Consider the following 13,777-nt stretch of genomic DNA (forward strand, 5'->3'; position numbering starts at 1 on the left):
GAGATTTTAGGAGGCCTGGAGACTCCAACTTCATATATTTATAGAGCTGACTTTAAACTTTTAAGGAGGTTCGCCATCATTGAAGAGTTTGGAGTTTGCTAGTTCAATTAAAGGGATAATGAAATGCTAGCACATCCAAAGACACCCAATACAATTGTGTGACTTAAACGTTGTGGTAAAGGTTTAGAAGCTTTTCTGGATACGAGGATTAGATACACATATGCCTAGAAAAGCCAGGTGTCCCAATACTTTTGAAACTTTAATTTTATGTGTCTTACGTTTAAACGGCTCCTACATGCTGCTCCACACAACTGATGATTCATGATTTCTCTTTTCTGTGTCTTGGTGTTTTTTGTCCCCTCAGAGATTCGGGAAGCATTTAAGGTGTTTGATCGCGATGGGAACGGCTTTATTTCTAAGCAGGAGCTGGGCATGGCCATGCGCTCTCTGGGCTACATGCCCAATGAGGTGGAGCTGGAGGTCATCATCCAGAGACTGGACATGGATGGTGAGGCAAAGCATATAAAAAAATGGTGTCCCAAACAGTCTCCACTGGTATTAGTGCTGATATTCTTTTAATAAATTGCCTGATCTATTGTCTGTCCTTGACCAATTTTAGTCAAAGTGCTTTTCAGAGTACTTTGTTGTTTGCCAGGTTCAATAAAATCATTACCCACAACTGCAGCCATCTTGATAGCAACTAGCTATATATAATTTTTTCTGAATTTCATAGCCTTCATACCTTTACCATCTATAAACATCATTACACTATTATTTACATACACAAATACTGACTCCACCTCTAATCACATTAACCTTTGAATTCTCTTTCAGTTTGTCTGTAGTGCTTAAATTATAGAATTAATTCCACTCAAACATCTCACTTCTACCTCTTCTCTCTCTCTCTCTCTCTCTCTCTCTCTCTCTCTCTCTCTCTCTCTCTCTCTCTCTCTCTCTCTCTCTCTCTCTCTCTCTCTCTCTCTCTCTCTCTTTCTGTCTCCTTTACTCATTCTCTCACAGGAGATGGGCAAGTGGACTTTGAGGAGTTTGTGACACTCCTGGGGCCAAAGATCTCCGCAGCCGGAATGCCTGACAAGTTCAACGGCACCGATTTCGACTCTGTGTTCTGGAAGGTAATTACTATGTGACTTTGTCTTATTAAAACTGACATGATGCAGTGTGTTCTTCCATTCGTGTCTCCCGTAATCAGACACACACACCAAAATAGGCTAAATCAGGAATGTATCGGCCCTCACACTTACTTTGCAATTTGGCATTAATTAAGCAGCTAACTTAAGCCTCCTGCTTGCATAAAAATTTGCACTTTGTGCTAATTCTTATTTTAACAGTGGGTTAGAAATGGATTAAGCGGAGCTGGTTGCTGTGTCCCGGCACAGCTCTGTGATGTAGTGTCCTTGAGCAAAGCCCTTTAGATGCTTAAAAGCAGAAGTGTGTGTGTGTGTGTGTGTGTGTGTGTGTGTGTGTGGGTGTGTGTGGGTGTGTGTGTAAGAATAAGAGAGATACGAGTGGAAGACACACTGCATCATGTCAGTTTGTGCACAAAGCCAGCTCCATGAAGATCTGCTTTACATGAGTTGGAGTGGACAATCTTCTGCTATAGAGAGTTGACTTCAACCCTATTGAACCCCTTTGGAACAAAAATTTGAATCTTGACTGCACCCCAGTCTTTCTTACTTCACCTACATCAGTGCCAGACTTTACTAACATGAGACACAAATCTCCACAAGCATGCTCCAAAATCTGGTGATTAAAAGTATTACAAGAGGAAATACAGACTACATGTGGACTGGAATCTTCAAAAAGAACATACATTTTATATAAAAAAAGACTGAATTGTGGTACCTCAGTGGTAAAGGCTCTGGGTTAGTGATAAAAAAAAGTCAGTTCTAGTATTGCCAAGCTGCCACACTTGGGCCCTTGAGCAAGGCCCTCAAGGCCCTGTTACAGGGGAACTGTATCATAGTGGACCCTGGGTTGGGACCCCAACTTCCTTACATCGCTGGGATATGAGAGGAAAGAATTTCACTGGGCTGTAATATACATGTGACAAGTAAAAAGCCTTTTTACCTCTTTCTTTTCTTTCTTATCAAACAAAAACACAAAAAGTGCAAAGTAAGTAATCAAGCTGTATAAGTGAAAAATGTGTGCAAAAGGCCATGCAGCATGAAACATTTGATTCAGGTGTTACATCAAAGTGACATAAAATCAGACAAAAACAGCATTTGTGTGTGTTAATGTCCGTTATGAAACCTATAACGTGTCCCTCTAAAACTGTGAACTTGTCTCTTTTTGATAGTGCGACATGCAGAAGCTCACTGTAGACGAGCTGAAGCGTCTGCTTTACGAGACCTTCTGCGATCACCTGACCATGAAAGACATCGAGACCATCATCATGACAGAGGAGAACCACATTGAGAATCCTGAGGACTGCCAAGTGGACATCGACTGTAAGATGATTCAAACGAAATCTGCCACTGTGAGCTGAATAAATGAGATGCTGAGATTTTTGTTGTCTTAGTTCGTCTCAGGCACCATTGTTAGAAAAAAAAAAAAACCCTGGTGGTCATTTGCTGTACTGTCCTTTGATTTTTGTCTTCCTCTTTACTGTGTCTACTCAGCGGAGAGTCCGACACAACAGGTGAAACAGACGTGTGTAAGGAAGAGTCTGATCTGCGCCTTCGCCATCGCTTTCATCATCAGCGTCATGCTTATCGCAGCCAATCAGGTGCTCCGAAGCGGCATGAAATAACGTCGGCATCCAATCACAAACCTGCGAACATTCGACATTGACTGGAATCAGCACTGTAAAAAACAAAACTATTGCATTACATGAACCATAAGATTTAATTTGTAATTCATTTAATTGCAAATTTTTAATAAGTACTGAATCTGTTTTACACAGACCTTCAGCTGAATACAGTAAATGAGGGGGAAAAAAATACAAAGGATAAAAAAAAAAAAAAAAAAAAAAGACTGTTTGATTGGATCCACATCCTGATCAGGTCATGCGACTTAAGAAACTTTCATTCCTCAATGGCCTGGATGTACCAGATGCATGGAAACCTCCAATCCAGGACCTTCCTCCTACTTGTTCTTGTCCTCGTCTTCATCCTCCTCCTTCAGTGCATGAAGTGATGAAGTGATGCATGGACTTCTAGTAGTCTTAAAGCATCTGTTGTTCTATCTTTATGCCAGTGAAGGAGTCAAGGAGGTCTGATTTTTAAAGACTGGAAATATACCCTCTATAAAGCGTGCTGGTCCATGTGCATGACTACAAGGGCTGTTCAGGATATGCTCATGTTGTAAAATGTGTGTGTGGGTGTGTTATGTGTTGTTTATCAGTTTCTGTGCTTTCTTTCATGTTGCACTGAGCACATTGTAGTAATATTTCACACTGCCAAAGGGGGCGCAGCAGCCCTGAAGTCTTCGTATGGTGATGTAGGTTCTGTATTTCTTCTTGAACTGGGAACCAGACGTTGACAACCCTTAAGATTTGACTTAATTTGACTTAGTAATGACAATTTGATCTCCTGTGCTTTATTTTCTCTTGACTGCAAAAGTATGTCTTCATTGGACTTCACATTTAAGTCTGTCTTTAAATATTTAGCAATAACCTTACAACAGATTCTCTAGTTTAAGGTTTTGGACTTTTTAGACTACCATTACATAGCCATTAGAAAACAAACAACCCGAATTGGTAATTGGCCCAGTGATTTTGATTAGTTATTCCATCTTTAGTAGAAAGTTTTTTTCTCCACCAGGCTTTCAAAAAAACGTCACCTTTTTATTTTCATTTTTAATAACAGTAGAAATAAGTCTTAACCAAATTTGAGAAATTTTATTTGGTTTTAATAAAATCATTTTGATGTGGAAGCAATAATCATGTTTACTCTTAAAACTGCTAAAAAAGGTTTTTCAATAGTTCTTTGTCAAGGTGTATGGTCGTGTGAAGAATCTTTAACATCCATAGAACCAAAAAAAGGTAATTTATACCCAAAAATCTTAATTGTCAACCATATACAGTACAGCACATTTTCCAAAACAGATCTTTATACAGGACATTACATAGATTGCATGTATGCAACTTTATGCAAACAACATTCAGTGCAACAACACAACACAACACAGCACAACACAACAACGATGCAGTACCAACCAGTATACAGAGTATGTATACAACTGTGAGATGTGCAAATAAATTGTCAATATAAATAATAACAATAATAATAATGATAATAAATACTGCACATGAAAACATCTTATTATGATTTAGCAACAGGGATTTGTATTATAATAATAATAGCCCCGCCCCCACCCAAAGCAATTTACTAAATTGGACAAAAAAGTTGGAAGAAAACTGTATAAAATTTTAAACAATGTGCATATTTCTTAGTTCCAATCATTTACTGAAAGGTTCTTTGAGCAACCAAAAATGGCTCTTCTATGGCATTGCTGTGAAAACTTCCTACTGACTTTTCCCCCTTTATTCTTACTACAGAGTTATCAATTTTGGGGTTGGGATTGGAATCAGTAAAGCAGCATTTACAAACTGTGTCTTTACAGCTTCAGCATGCCTACCAGCTTTTCTAGTTCGGCTTGGTTTTAGATTGCAAACTTTCCCAAAAAATAGCACAAAGAAACTGTAAGGTGAAATGGGAAGACGAAAGATTGGGTCACACTCAGGATTTCAAGGTGTACAGCAATATGTTTGATTGATCAAGACACAAAAGCAGCAGGATATAGACTGCTTTGAAAAGTTTGTACATCTCTCCTTGCACTTCAAGATATACATTATAGATGCGCAAAAGAGGTCACAATCTCGAGAGATGTTAACTGCAGGTTCTCCGTTTCTAGAAAAAACGCAAAGCAGGTCTGGTTCAAGACATAAATCTTTATGTTTGGCCAGAAATTTTAATTTTTAAATGCGTTTTGAAGATGACAAAACCTATAACCTATCTATTGTTGCTTACAAATAATGGAGACTTAGAGCATGCCAGTTTAGTCTTTGCACAGCCTGTTTCTACATCACACACTTGCTTTAAAAAACGGCTATGAACTATGTCTCAAACTTGCTTGTTTGAGACATAACCAAAAGCTTCTTGATCCTTCAATAAATTTGTGTTGTGAAATTTTCCAGAACCAAACTAAACTAAAAAGTCTTCATTTGAAAAACATACCAGTAGCATTGATTTTCTTGTGTATAGTATTCCTTTGTAAGTATTGATTAAGTAAATTACTAAGCATACCCATGACAAATGCCTTTCAGTTAGTGACACAAAACCTAATGAAATCTCAGACACCTCATGACAGCATGGTTAATTGGTAAAAGAGCATTGTAGCAAGAGCTAAATCTTCCAGTAATACAGCTCAGCCACCGCAGTTCATCAGCTCTAATTCTCTTTCCATTCCTTTTGTCCTAATCAAAAAGATAATCTTATAGGTCTTTAATGATTTTTTTGCTTCGATGACAAAGAAATGTGTGTGTGTTATCGAAAAAAAAAAAATTTGACAGTATATATGACTCCAGAAACCCACATTAATTTTATGAGACGAAGCTGATCAATTAGGATTCACATAAGCGAACCCTTTATGTGCAAATTTCCAAAACTAAGTGTGAAATTTTGTAAAAAAAAAAAAATTATAAAATCACGAATAGCAAATGTCTAAATGTGTAAATGCTCCAAATTACTTAAAAATAACTTTGTTATATACTTTAGCTTAGTTAAGGATTTCTTATGTCTTTTTAGGCAAGTGTGTGATTATTTTACTATTCTGTTCAGCCACCAGTTGCCTGTTGGGTTTCTTTATTTGTTAGCAACAGTAGGCTCAAACTGTCAACATTACATGAGTGAGCAAGCATCAAACACCAAAAAAAATAAATAAATTCAACATTTTATTTTTCTGCAAATCACTATGCATAACCCAAGCGGTCAACCCTATGTACAGTAATAGTTTCCTCTCATTACTCACAACAACCTTTGCACTGCTGATGCATGATCATGTGTCAGAGATGACACAATACTAGATGGGTGCACTGAGTGCATCTTACCAACGATTTACTGTGATTTCAGGAAATGACTTTGATAAGTTGCAACTGTCCAGACACAATGTATTATAGAAAAAAAAGATGCTATAGATATATAAAATAGATTCGATACATATTTTGAAATGTTATGTACTGAAAACCTATTGCAGTTTATTTACATTCTATTCGGAAATGTATTCCTGTATATTTAATCTCACGAGTGGGTTTAATCACCACCTGAACAAATCCACCCTGTTATTCATGATGTAGTAAGCTGTATGTCTGGGTTTGTTCATGACGCATTTCCTAGGCTTTTTAAATATTGCCTTGGGTAAGAGTGTGTGTGTGTGTGTGTGTAATTCAGTTTAGATTTTCTGTATATAGCAGGGGTCCATCTTTGTGTTTCACTAGTCAATCTCAGTAGATTTGGTTGTTATTTTTTGCTAAATTTATGTGCAATGTGGCCCACTGACAGCATATAGATGTAAAAAGCAGCACACGGAAGTCCAAATTGCACGTACAAAATAGGTTCAATGTGGTTTTGGGGTTTTAGTGATCAGGAAAAACTTCTGCCTTACTAATTATTACCATGAATAGGATGGTCCAGAAGCCTGAATCCATGACTAAGCAACCAGAGTTACAAAAATAAAATCTAAAGTACATATTTTAAAAGATATATGCGTTTACATGAACAGAAATAATCTGTCAAACTGGTTATTTTCTAATTACAACATTAACAACATCCTGAAGTGTAACAATTAGTTTTCTGCTCCTTTATTGGCATTAAAACAGTAATTAACTTAATCTATAAACTGCAAAACTATCTTTTATGAAGACTTTCCTATGCTTAAGTAAAAAGCTTAACTGCTGACACTGGAGACTCCTGGCTTAAATAAACATCTATCAGAAATCTTTACAATATTTTTATAAATTCTGTTTAAACATTACTGTAGATATGATCTGACTACAAGAAGAGCAATAATATGAACCTGTAATTTGTAGCTGGAACTGGAATTGAATTTCATAGAAATTTCTAGAAAAGCAACAGCTCCAGCATCTGACAGATCAAATACGAGAATCCAACAATGCTGTTGAATAATTGTTATTTTATTCATTATACAAAGAGAGTGATAGGTAATAGTAGGTAACCTCCAAGCTTCATTGTGCAATTACTTATGTTTAGCAACTCCAATGACAAAAATAGCAGTCTTACGTAAGCAAGATACAGTAGCTAATAATATATACTAGGGCTGTCAATCAATTCAGATATTTAATCGCAATTATTCACAACTTAATTTGCATATTTGTATCTTTTCTCAGTGTACCTTTTCAAGTTTTTAATACTCTTATCCACATGGACATGCAAATGTATGTTTATTATGAGTGAAACCAAACTCAACATAGAGCATGAAGGCAAAATATACTTGTAAATGTAGTTAAAGTAATTATGGCATTTTAAATTACGTAAAACATCAGGACACCAAACTGAACTTCTGCCTTGTTTTCACACGGACGGTTTTAATTGCCGGATGTGTGCATCGTGTGGATTTTGGTGCTTGATTTGAGACTTGGCGAATCAGTAAAACAAATGTTTACTGATTAAAAATAATTTTCAGGTGGAGTTTATAATTATTTTTCATATCTAAGTAAAAAAATTACATCATGACTAAATGTGTGTTGCGTCGAAGGTTTAAATTTCGCCTCTTTTATATTTATTTATTTATATGCTTAATAAAAACGGGAAAGAAAAATGGCGCTGCATTAATCGCACGTTATTAATATTTGTGCCGTAAAAATGTATTTGCGTTAATGCGTTTTTTAACGCGCTACTTTTGACAGCCCTAATATAGACATTGTTTGATAATAAAGCTAGCTGGTATGTTTAGCAGCCTTTATGATCAGTCGCATAAATTTACTCAACAAACAGTATCTGCTGGATTAGTTAAACTCTGACAGCAGAAACGGAAGTCAAAAAGCAACAGACTTTTGGACCTTACAGATTTCTTTAATCAGTGATGTCAATGATGACTAATTCAATCAGAAATATTGATGAATGAAATCAATAAAATAATAGTCTAACTAAAATATGCAATATACCTGTGCGTAAAGGACATGATCACTATTTTTAAGCATAATTGGGTGAATTAGGGTAAAATAGAAAGCAGTGCTAATTAGGAAATGTGCTGCTGTGTTAGGAAAGAGGATGTTCATACTGCCATGTGGAGCTGTATAAAGATGAAAGAGGTGTATTAGTTCAGAGTAATTTCTGACATTTGAATGTTTGCCTAAGTATGTTGTATGCATATGTCAATCATTTTTGGCAACAGATCCAATGTAGCTCAAGTACAGTGTGACCATGACTAGGAGGTGCTGTTTATAATGATGTTCAAATACACACAGATACACGCAGATGTAAATGTGACTTTGTTTGTTAGCGTGACTGTGTATGAATGTGTGAGGTAAAATTGTGAGTGACTGTGTGTGTGAATGTGACTGTGGGTGAATATGTGAGGTAAAATTGTAAATGTGACTGTGTGTTTGAATGTGTGAGGTAAAATTGTGAATGTGACTGTGTGTATGTGTGAGGTAAAATTGTGAACGTGACTGTGTGTGAATGTGACTGTGTGTGTGAATGTGTGAGGTAAAATTGTAAATGTAAGTGTGTATGTGAATGTGTGAGGTAAAACTGTGACTGTGTGTGAATGTGTGAGGTAAAACTGAATGTGACTGTGTGTGAATGTGTGAGGTAAAACTGAATGTGACTGTGTGGAAATGTGTGAGGTAAAATTGTAAATGTGGCTGTGTGTGAATGCGTGAGGTAAAATTGTGAATATGACTGTGTATGAATGTGAGGTAAAATTGTGAATGTGACTGTGTGTGTGAATGCGACTGTGTGGGAATGCGTGAGGTAAAATTTTAAATGTGACTGTGTTTGAATGTGTGAGGTAAAATTGTGAATGTGACTGTGTGTGAATGTGTAAGGTATAATTGTGAATGTGATTGTGTGTGTATGCGTGAGGTAAAACTGTGAATGTGACTGTTATGTGTGAATGAGTTTTTTGTTTGGCTGTGTGTAAAAGTTTGAGTTAAAGTTCTAAATCTGAGAATGTTGTGTGTGAACACGGAGGTATAATTGGCAAATGTGTTAGTTTTTAATTAGGTACAACAATGAATATGTAAATGTTAGAACAAAGGTTTGAATAACAGCACCTCCAAAAAAAAAAACCCTATGTGACAGCTGCAAATTTCGACCATTAATGTAGATTTTTTATGGGTTGCATCATCTGTCCTATCACTGTTCCATGTACGCTGAAGCTCATCCATCATTTGTTGAGGCAGTAAAAATCTGTGAGCTATCTGAGATTTCAAGGTGCCAGAGCTAATAAAAGAAAAAAGCCCAGTGGGATATTATTTTCTTATTGCACTTTAAAATACTATTATACACAAGTTTAATGAATTCATATTGTCATTGGATCAATGATTATTGTACATATACTGTATATGTATATACTAACAGAGTTTTTCTAATATATAAATGTTTTAGGTAATATATGTACATGTCCAAAATGATTATTTGCTCAAAAAATTGCAATATATACAGCGGGCCTAAGAGGTTTGGATGTACGGCTTATTGTTGTGTAGTTTTGTGGGATAAAAAAAATACCAATGTCAAGGCAGTGTTTGGTTTAAATATTTGAATACTTGAGATTAAAACTGTGCTGTATGTTGCTCATTTTTTATTTTCCCTACACAGACTCATTTTTTGTTTATTTACTCAAAATTTTCTTCACTGTATTTTACACAGATCATTTTAGATCTAATTTGCATCATACACTATTTTGCCAAAAGTATTGGATCACCTGGTCATAAGTACTGGTATGTGATTTGTGAGCGTTGCATTCTACATTTAGTCCCAATTCACTCTTATAATTCCCTCCACTCTTCTGGGAAGATGTTCCACTAGATTTTGGAGTGTGCTTATGGATATTTGTGTTCATCAGCCAGCCACAAGGGTGTTATGAAAGGCAGGTACTGATGTAGATGAGGAGACCTGGGGTGCAGTCAGCGTTCACATTCATCTCAAAAGGTGTTCAGTAGGGATGAGATCAGAGCTCTATAGCAGGCCACTCAAGATCTTCCTCTCCAAAGCATGTAAACCAGATCTTTAAGGAGCTCACTTTGTGCACAGGGGCATTACCATGCTGGGAAAGGTTTGGATTTCCAAGTTCAAGTAAATGCAACATTTTATTATAGCACCATCTAAAGATGTCCTGTACAATTGAGTGCCTCCAGATTTGTGGTAACAGTTTGGAAAAGAACCACATAGAGCAGGAAAGGTCCGGTGACCCAATACTTTTGGAAATATAGTATATGTATATTTGTATTGCTTTTTTTTTTATATCATAAACATATTCGTTAAGGCACATTCAACATGCTGTTAAGCTTGGGTAAATCTAATATGTAACATGTACGTGTTGGGTCCAGCCTGTAAAATGTGTTTATTGCGTCTTCCTGTACTACTGTATCTGACAAGAATAAAAAGAAGGCCAGACAAGCTGGCCTTGTGCAGTGATATTCACTTTTGTTATAACACAAAATAAAAAATGGGTTCAGGGTATTTTATATCTGGCACATTTCAACTCACTGTAAAAAAAAAAGTATGAACTTTGGGGTACAGTCTATTTCTGAGGAACAAGCTAAATGTGATGTACATACAAAACAATACGCAACTCAAATGCACCCACACAAACCATCTATTTATACAATCTAATTCATAGGGTGACAACAATAAAACGGTGGCTCTGTTATGCTGCGAGGGGGGCATTTGTTTATTTTCTCAAATGGTTTGACATCAATTGTCTCCTTAATGCAAAACATCACTCCAAATCAATACAAAGTACTTATTTTTTATCTTATTCCTATCATTACTATTCTGATGGGTGTGGTCTCTTTCAGGGTGACAACAACAGGCCAACCCCAACCCACAAGGTATGAGGGATTGCTGAATACTTTCATAAGGATGGTAATGATGTAAATCATGTTATGACCTCCACACTATATAGATCGCAACCCAACTGAAGACCTTTGAAACATTTCCAAAAAAAAACCATTCCCCATCATAAATCATCAATCATAATCATCATGAAAACACCAAAACACAAAATCGCACAGACTTTGTTTGAACAAATTGAAGATATATGAAAAAAATAATGGTGGTGATGATGACGGTGATCATGACGATGATACTGTTTCACTGTTTTGAAACAGCAGTCATTTGGAATTCAGACCAGTTTGATAACAGCGACAGAAGTGTCTCTAGAAAGAACTAAAGGAGTCTCTGCACAGCGGATCAATATGAAAGTCAATTCAGTGAATGCTCAAAAACAATTATGTTGAATGTTTTCAGCAGAGACAATAAACCTGAAACCTTGCTTATCCCATCCAATACCTGGCTTCCTGTGTGGAGAAGCAATGAAACACAACAGGCTAGAAAGATTATATGTGAATAGGAAATGTAAAATACAAGGGTTTTTTTATACATACAACAAAAAAATAATATAATAAACTTTCTTGTGTTTGTTCATATTTTTTTTTCATCTTATATGGATTTGTAAAGTCCAAATTTAAAATGTTTACATAATCACAGATACAAATTTTTTCTTCAATGGTTCAAGTTACAACATTACAAGAATAGTGTTGGACTTTCTGCCACAATGAGTCAGAATCCTAGAGACTGGTGTTGATTTTCAGAAGTTGATGGTAACTGCACTTGGAGAATCTTTGCACAAGCCTTTCACAAATCATAAATCATTTTTTTAAACTACTGGCTTAACATATTTGGTGTATGTGGAAAAACAACAACTTTATATCATCTTTCTTGCAAGAATGCTCGAGGTCTAACAAATCTAGAGAGGATCTTCTGTACACAGGCAATTTCATATCAGGATACAAATTTGTGCCATTCAAAAAACATTTATCTTCTTCTGATGCTGCTTCATTGTTGAAATCGATTTGTTCTTCTGGTTGGTATTGTACTGGAAAGTAAAATTGTCTTTAATTTTCAGCTGCAAATTTAGTTTCAAAATGGATTGGTACATTATTTCAAGCTAAACATGCTTCCATCTATCATTGAGCACCAGTACCAGCTCAGGACAAGCATCCTAACAACATGATGCTCCCACCACCATGCTTTACCACAAGTATGGTGCTTTCTGATGACTTAACACATTGAACCAACACACAAGGAACACACAAGGAAGAATTTTAACAAAAAATCTAGTCATAAATGGCCATGAAATATACTAATTTTAGGTCATTCAAAAGATAACTTGTTAAATATGTAGTATTTATTACCACTTTGATGATTCTGATTCAACATTTCAGTTTATATAATCACTGTATGTCAGTGGACTCAACCTTGAAGTAGCCATGGGCAACATTTCTTTACATCTCATATTGCCATTGTTAGTCGTGTCGTGTCAATTTTCTACAACTTTTCTTTTTCTACAACAATTTGTCCACACACAAGCCACTCAGATACTGGTTCAGTCTGGCAGGCCTGCCCCCATAACTTTAGTAAAGATCTACTGGAATGTTTTGGATCTTGTGTGAGCCTGGATATCACAATGTGTTGTTAATTAAACGTTCATTTATTAATATATTTAATCAATTCATTTCCACATTTAAAGTTTCAGAATTATGTTTGGATTTGAGCAGTTTACCAGACAATACTAATAAATGAAAATGAATAATTCTGTCATAAATAGATTAATTGAACAATAGATTAATTAATAGAATAATTGAGGCAAGGGCAATAATATGGTTTTAATTAAACACTGTTGTTTTATTTTTTTTACTTGTATTTAGCATCTGATTTGTGTAATCAATAGTAGTAGTTTCTGGCCAAACCTGCTGTGCACTTAAGTGATATATTTTTACAAGGGTATTTTCAGCAAATGGAGGTGACAGAGGTGCCAAGCGCTGACATGTTCTGTAACAATGAACCACGGCATCCATTAAACCAGTTTGTAATTACACGTATTGCGTGTAGGACGCTGCGACTTTGTCGAAGACAAAGCAGCAATCAGCGCTCAGGCACGGCCAGGCAACAGATGTGGAAATTGCATCGGAACGTTTCCTCCATTCACCTGATTTGAATGTAGATAACAGATGGAGTGGGATGCAGAGATTAGATTAATATTTGATGATGCATTAAGCTCCGACACTCCCATTTCTTTTTCGATCCATCTTGTTAGCATTTTCTTTCCTCTCCGCAATTATATTCTTCTGACTTTCAGTTACTACAGGATGAATTTGCTGCGGTGGGCTTCATCATGTTGTGATTGACGACATTGAGATTTACAGCAAAGTGATTTAGCCTTGCATTAGTTCATTCTAATTCATTATTGGTTCTATAGTAACAGCCAGAAAAAAACATGGATTAAGAAAGAAGCTGTTATCTTAAAAAAAAAAAGACCCATAAAAATGTTATGTTGAAGTTTTCTGTAAGGAGATGCTAACGTTTATGGAAGGAGTCTTTAGTATCATCATTTCAAAGGGAAAGCTGTAAATGAAAGTTCAGTATCAGGTCTATGGGATAGAGGAGCTTTTTTGTTTTTAATAAACATTTTTGTCTTAGAAACTTCAAGAAAGAAAATTAGGAAGCCGATAAAGGGAACACCTGTAAAACTGCTATTATGTCAGTAAGTAATAATTCATAAGTAATGATGG

The 13,777-nt window shown here is 35.9% G+C and overlaps 1 protein-coding gene across 2 annotated transcripts in view; it reads left to right on the plus strand.

Moving 5' to 3' along the window:
* Positions 1 to 4,016, plus strand: part of cabp7a (calcium binding protein 7a) — a 36,704-nt gene extending 32,688 nt beyond the window's left edge. Inside the window, exons 3-6 of one of the 2 annotated variants that reach the window (XM_083527477.1) lie at positions 365 to 508; positions 1,021 to 1,133; positions 2,318 to 2,468; positions 2,640 to 4,016. In XM_083527477.1, the coding sequence (XP_083383603.1) occupies positions 365 to 508; positions 1,021 to 1,133; positions 2,318 to 2,468; positions 2,640 to 2,770 (539 nt within the window). In that variant the 3' untranslated portion in view covers positions 2,771 to 4,016. Of the gene's footprint in view, positions 1 to 364; positions 509 to 1,020; positions 1,134 to 2,317; positions 2,498 to 2,639 lie in introns of both variants that reach the window. The other variant, XM_083527478.1, reaches the window with a different exon arrangement.
* The last annotated feature ends 9,761 nt before the right edge of the window (positions 4,017 to 13,777 follow it).

This window comes from Silurus aristotelis (assembly GCF_946808225.1).
Source record: "Silurus aristotelis genome assembly, chromosome: 23".
In the NCBI taxonomy this organism is placed as follows: domain Eukaryota; kingdom Metazoa; phylum Chordata; class Actinopteri; order Siluriformes; family Siluridae; genus Silurus; species Silurus aristotelis.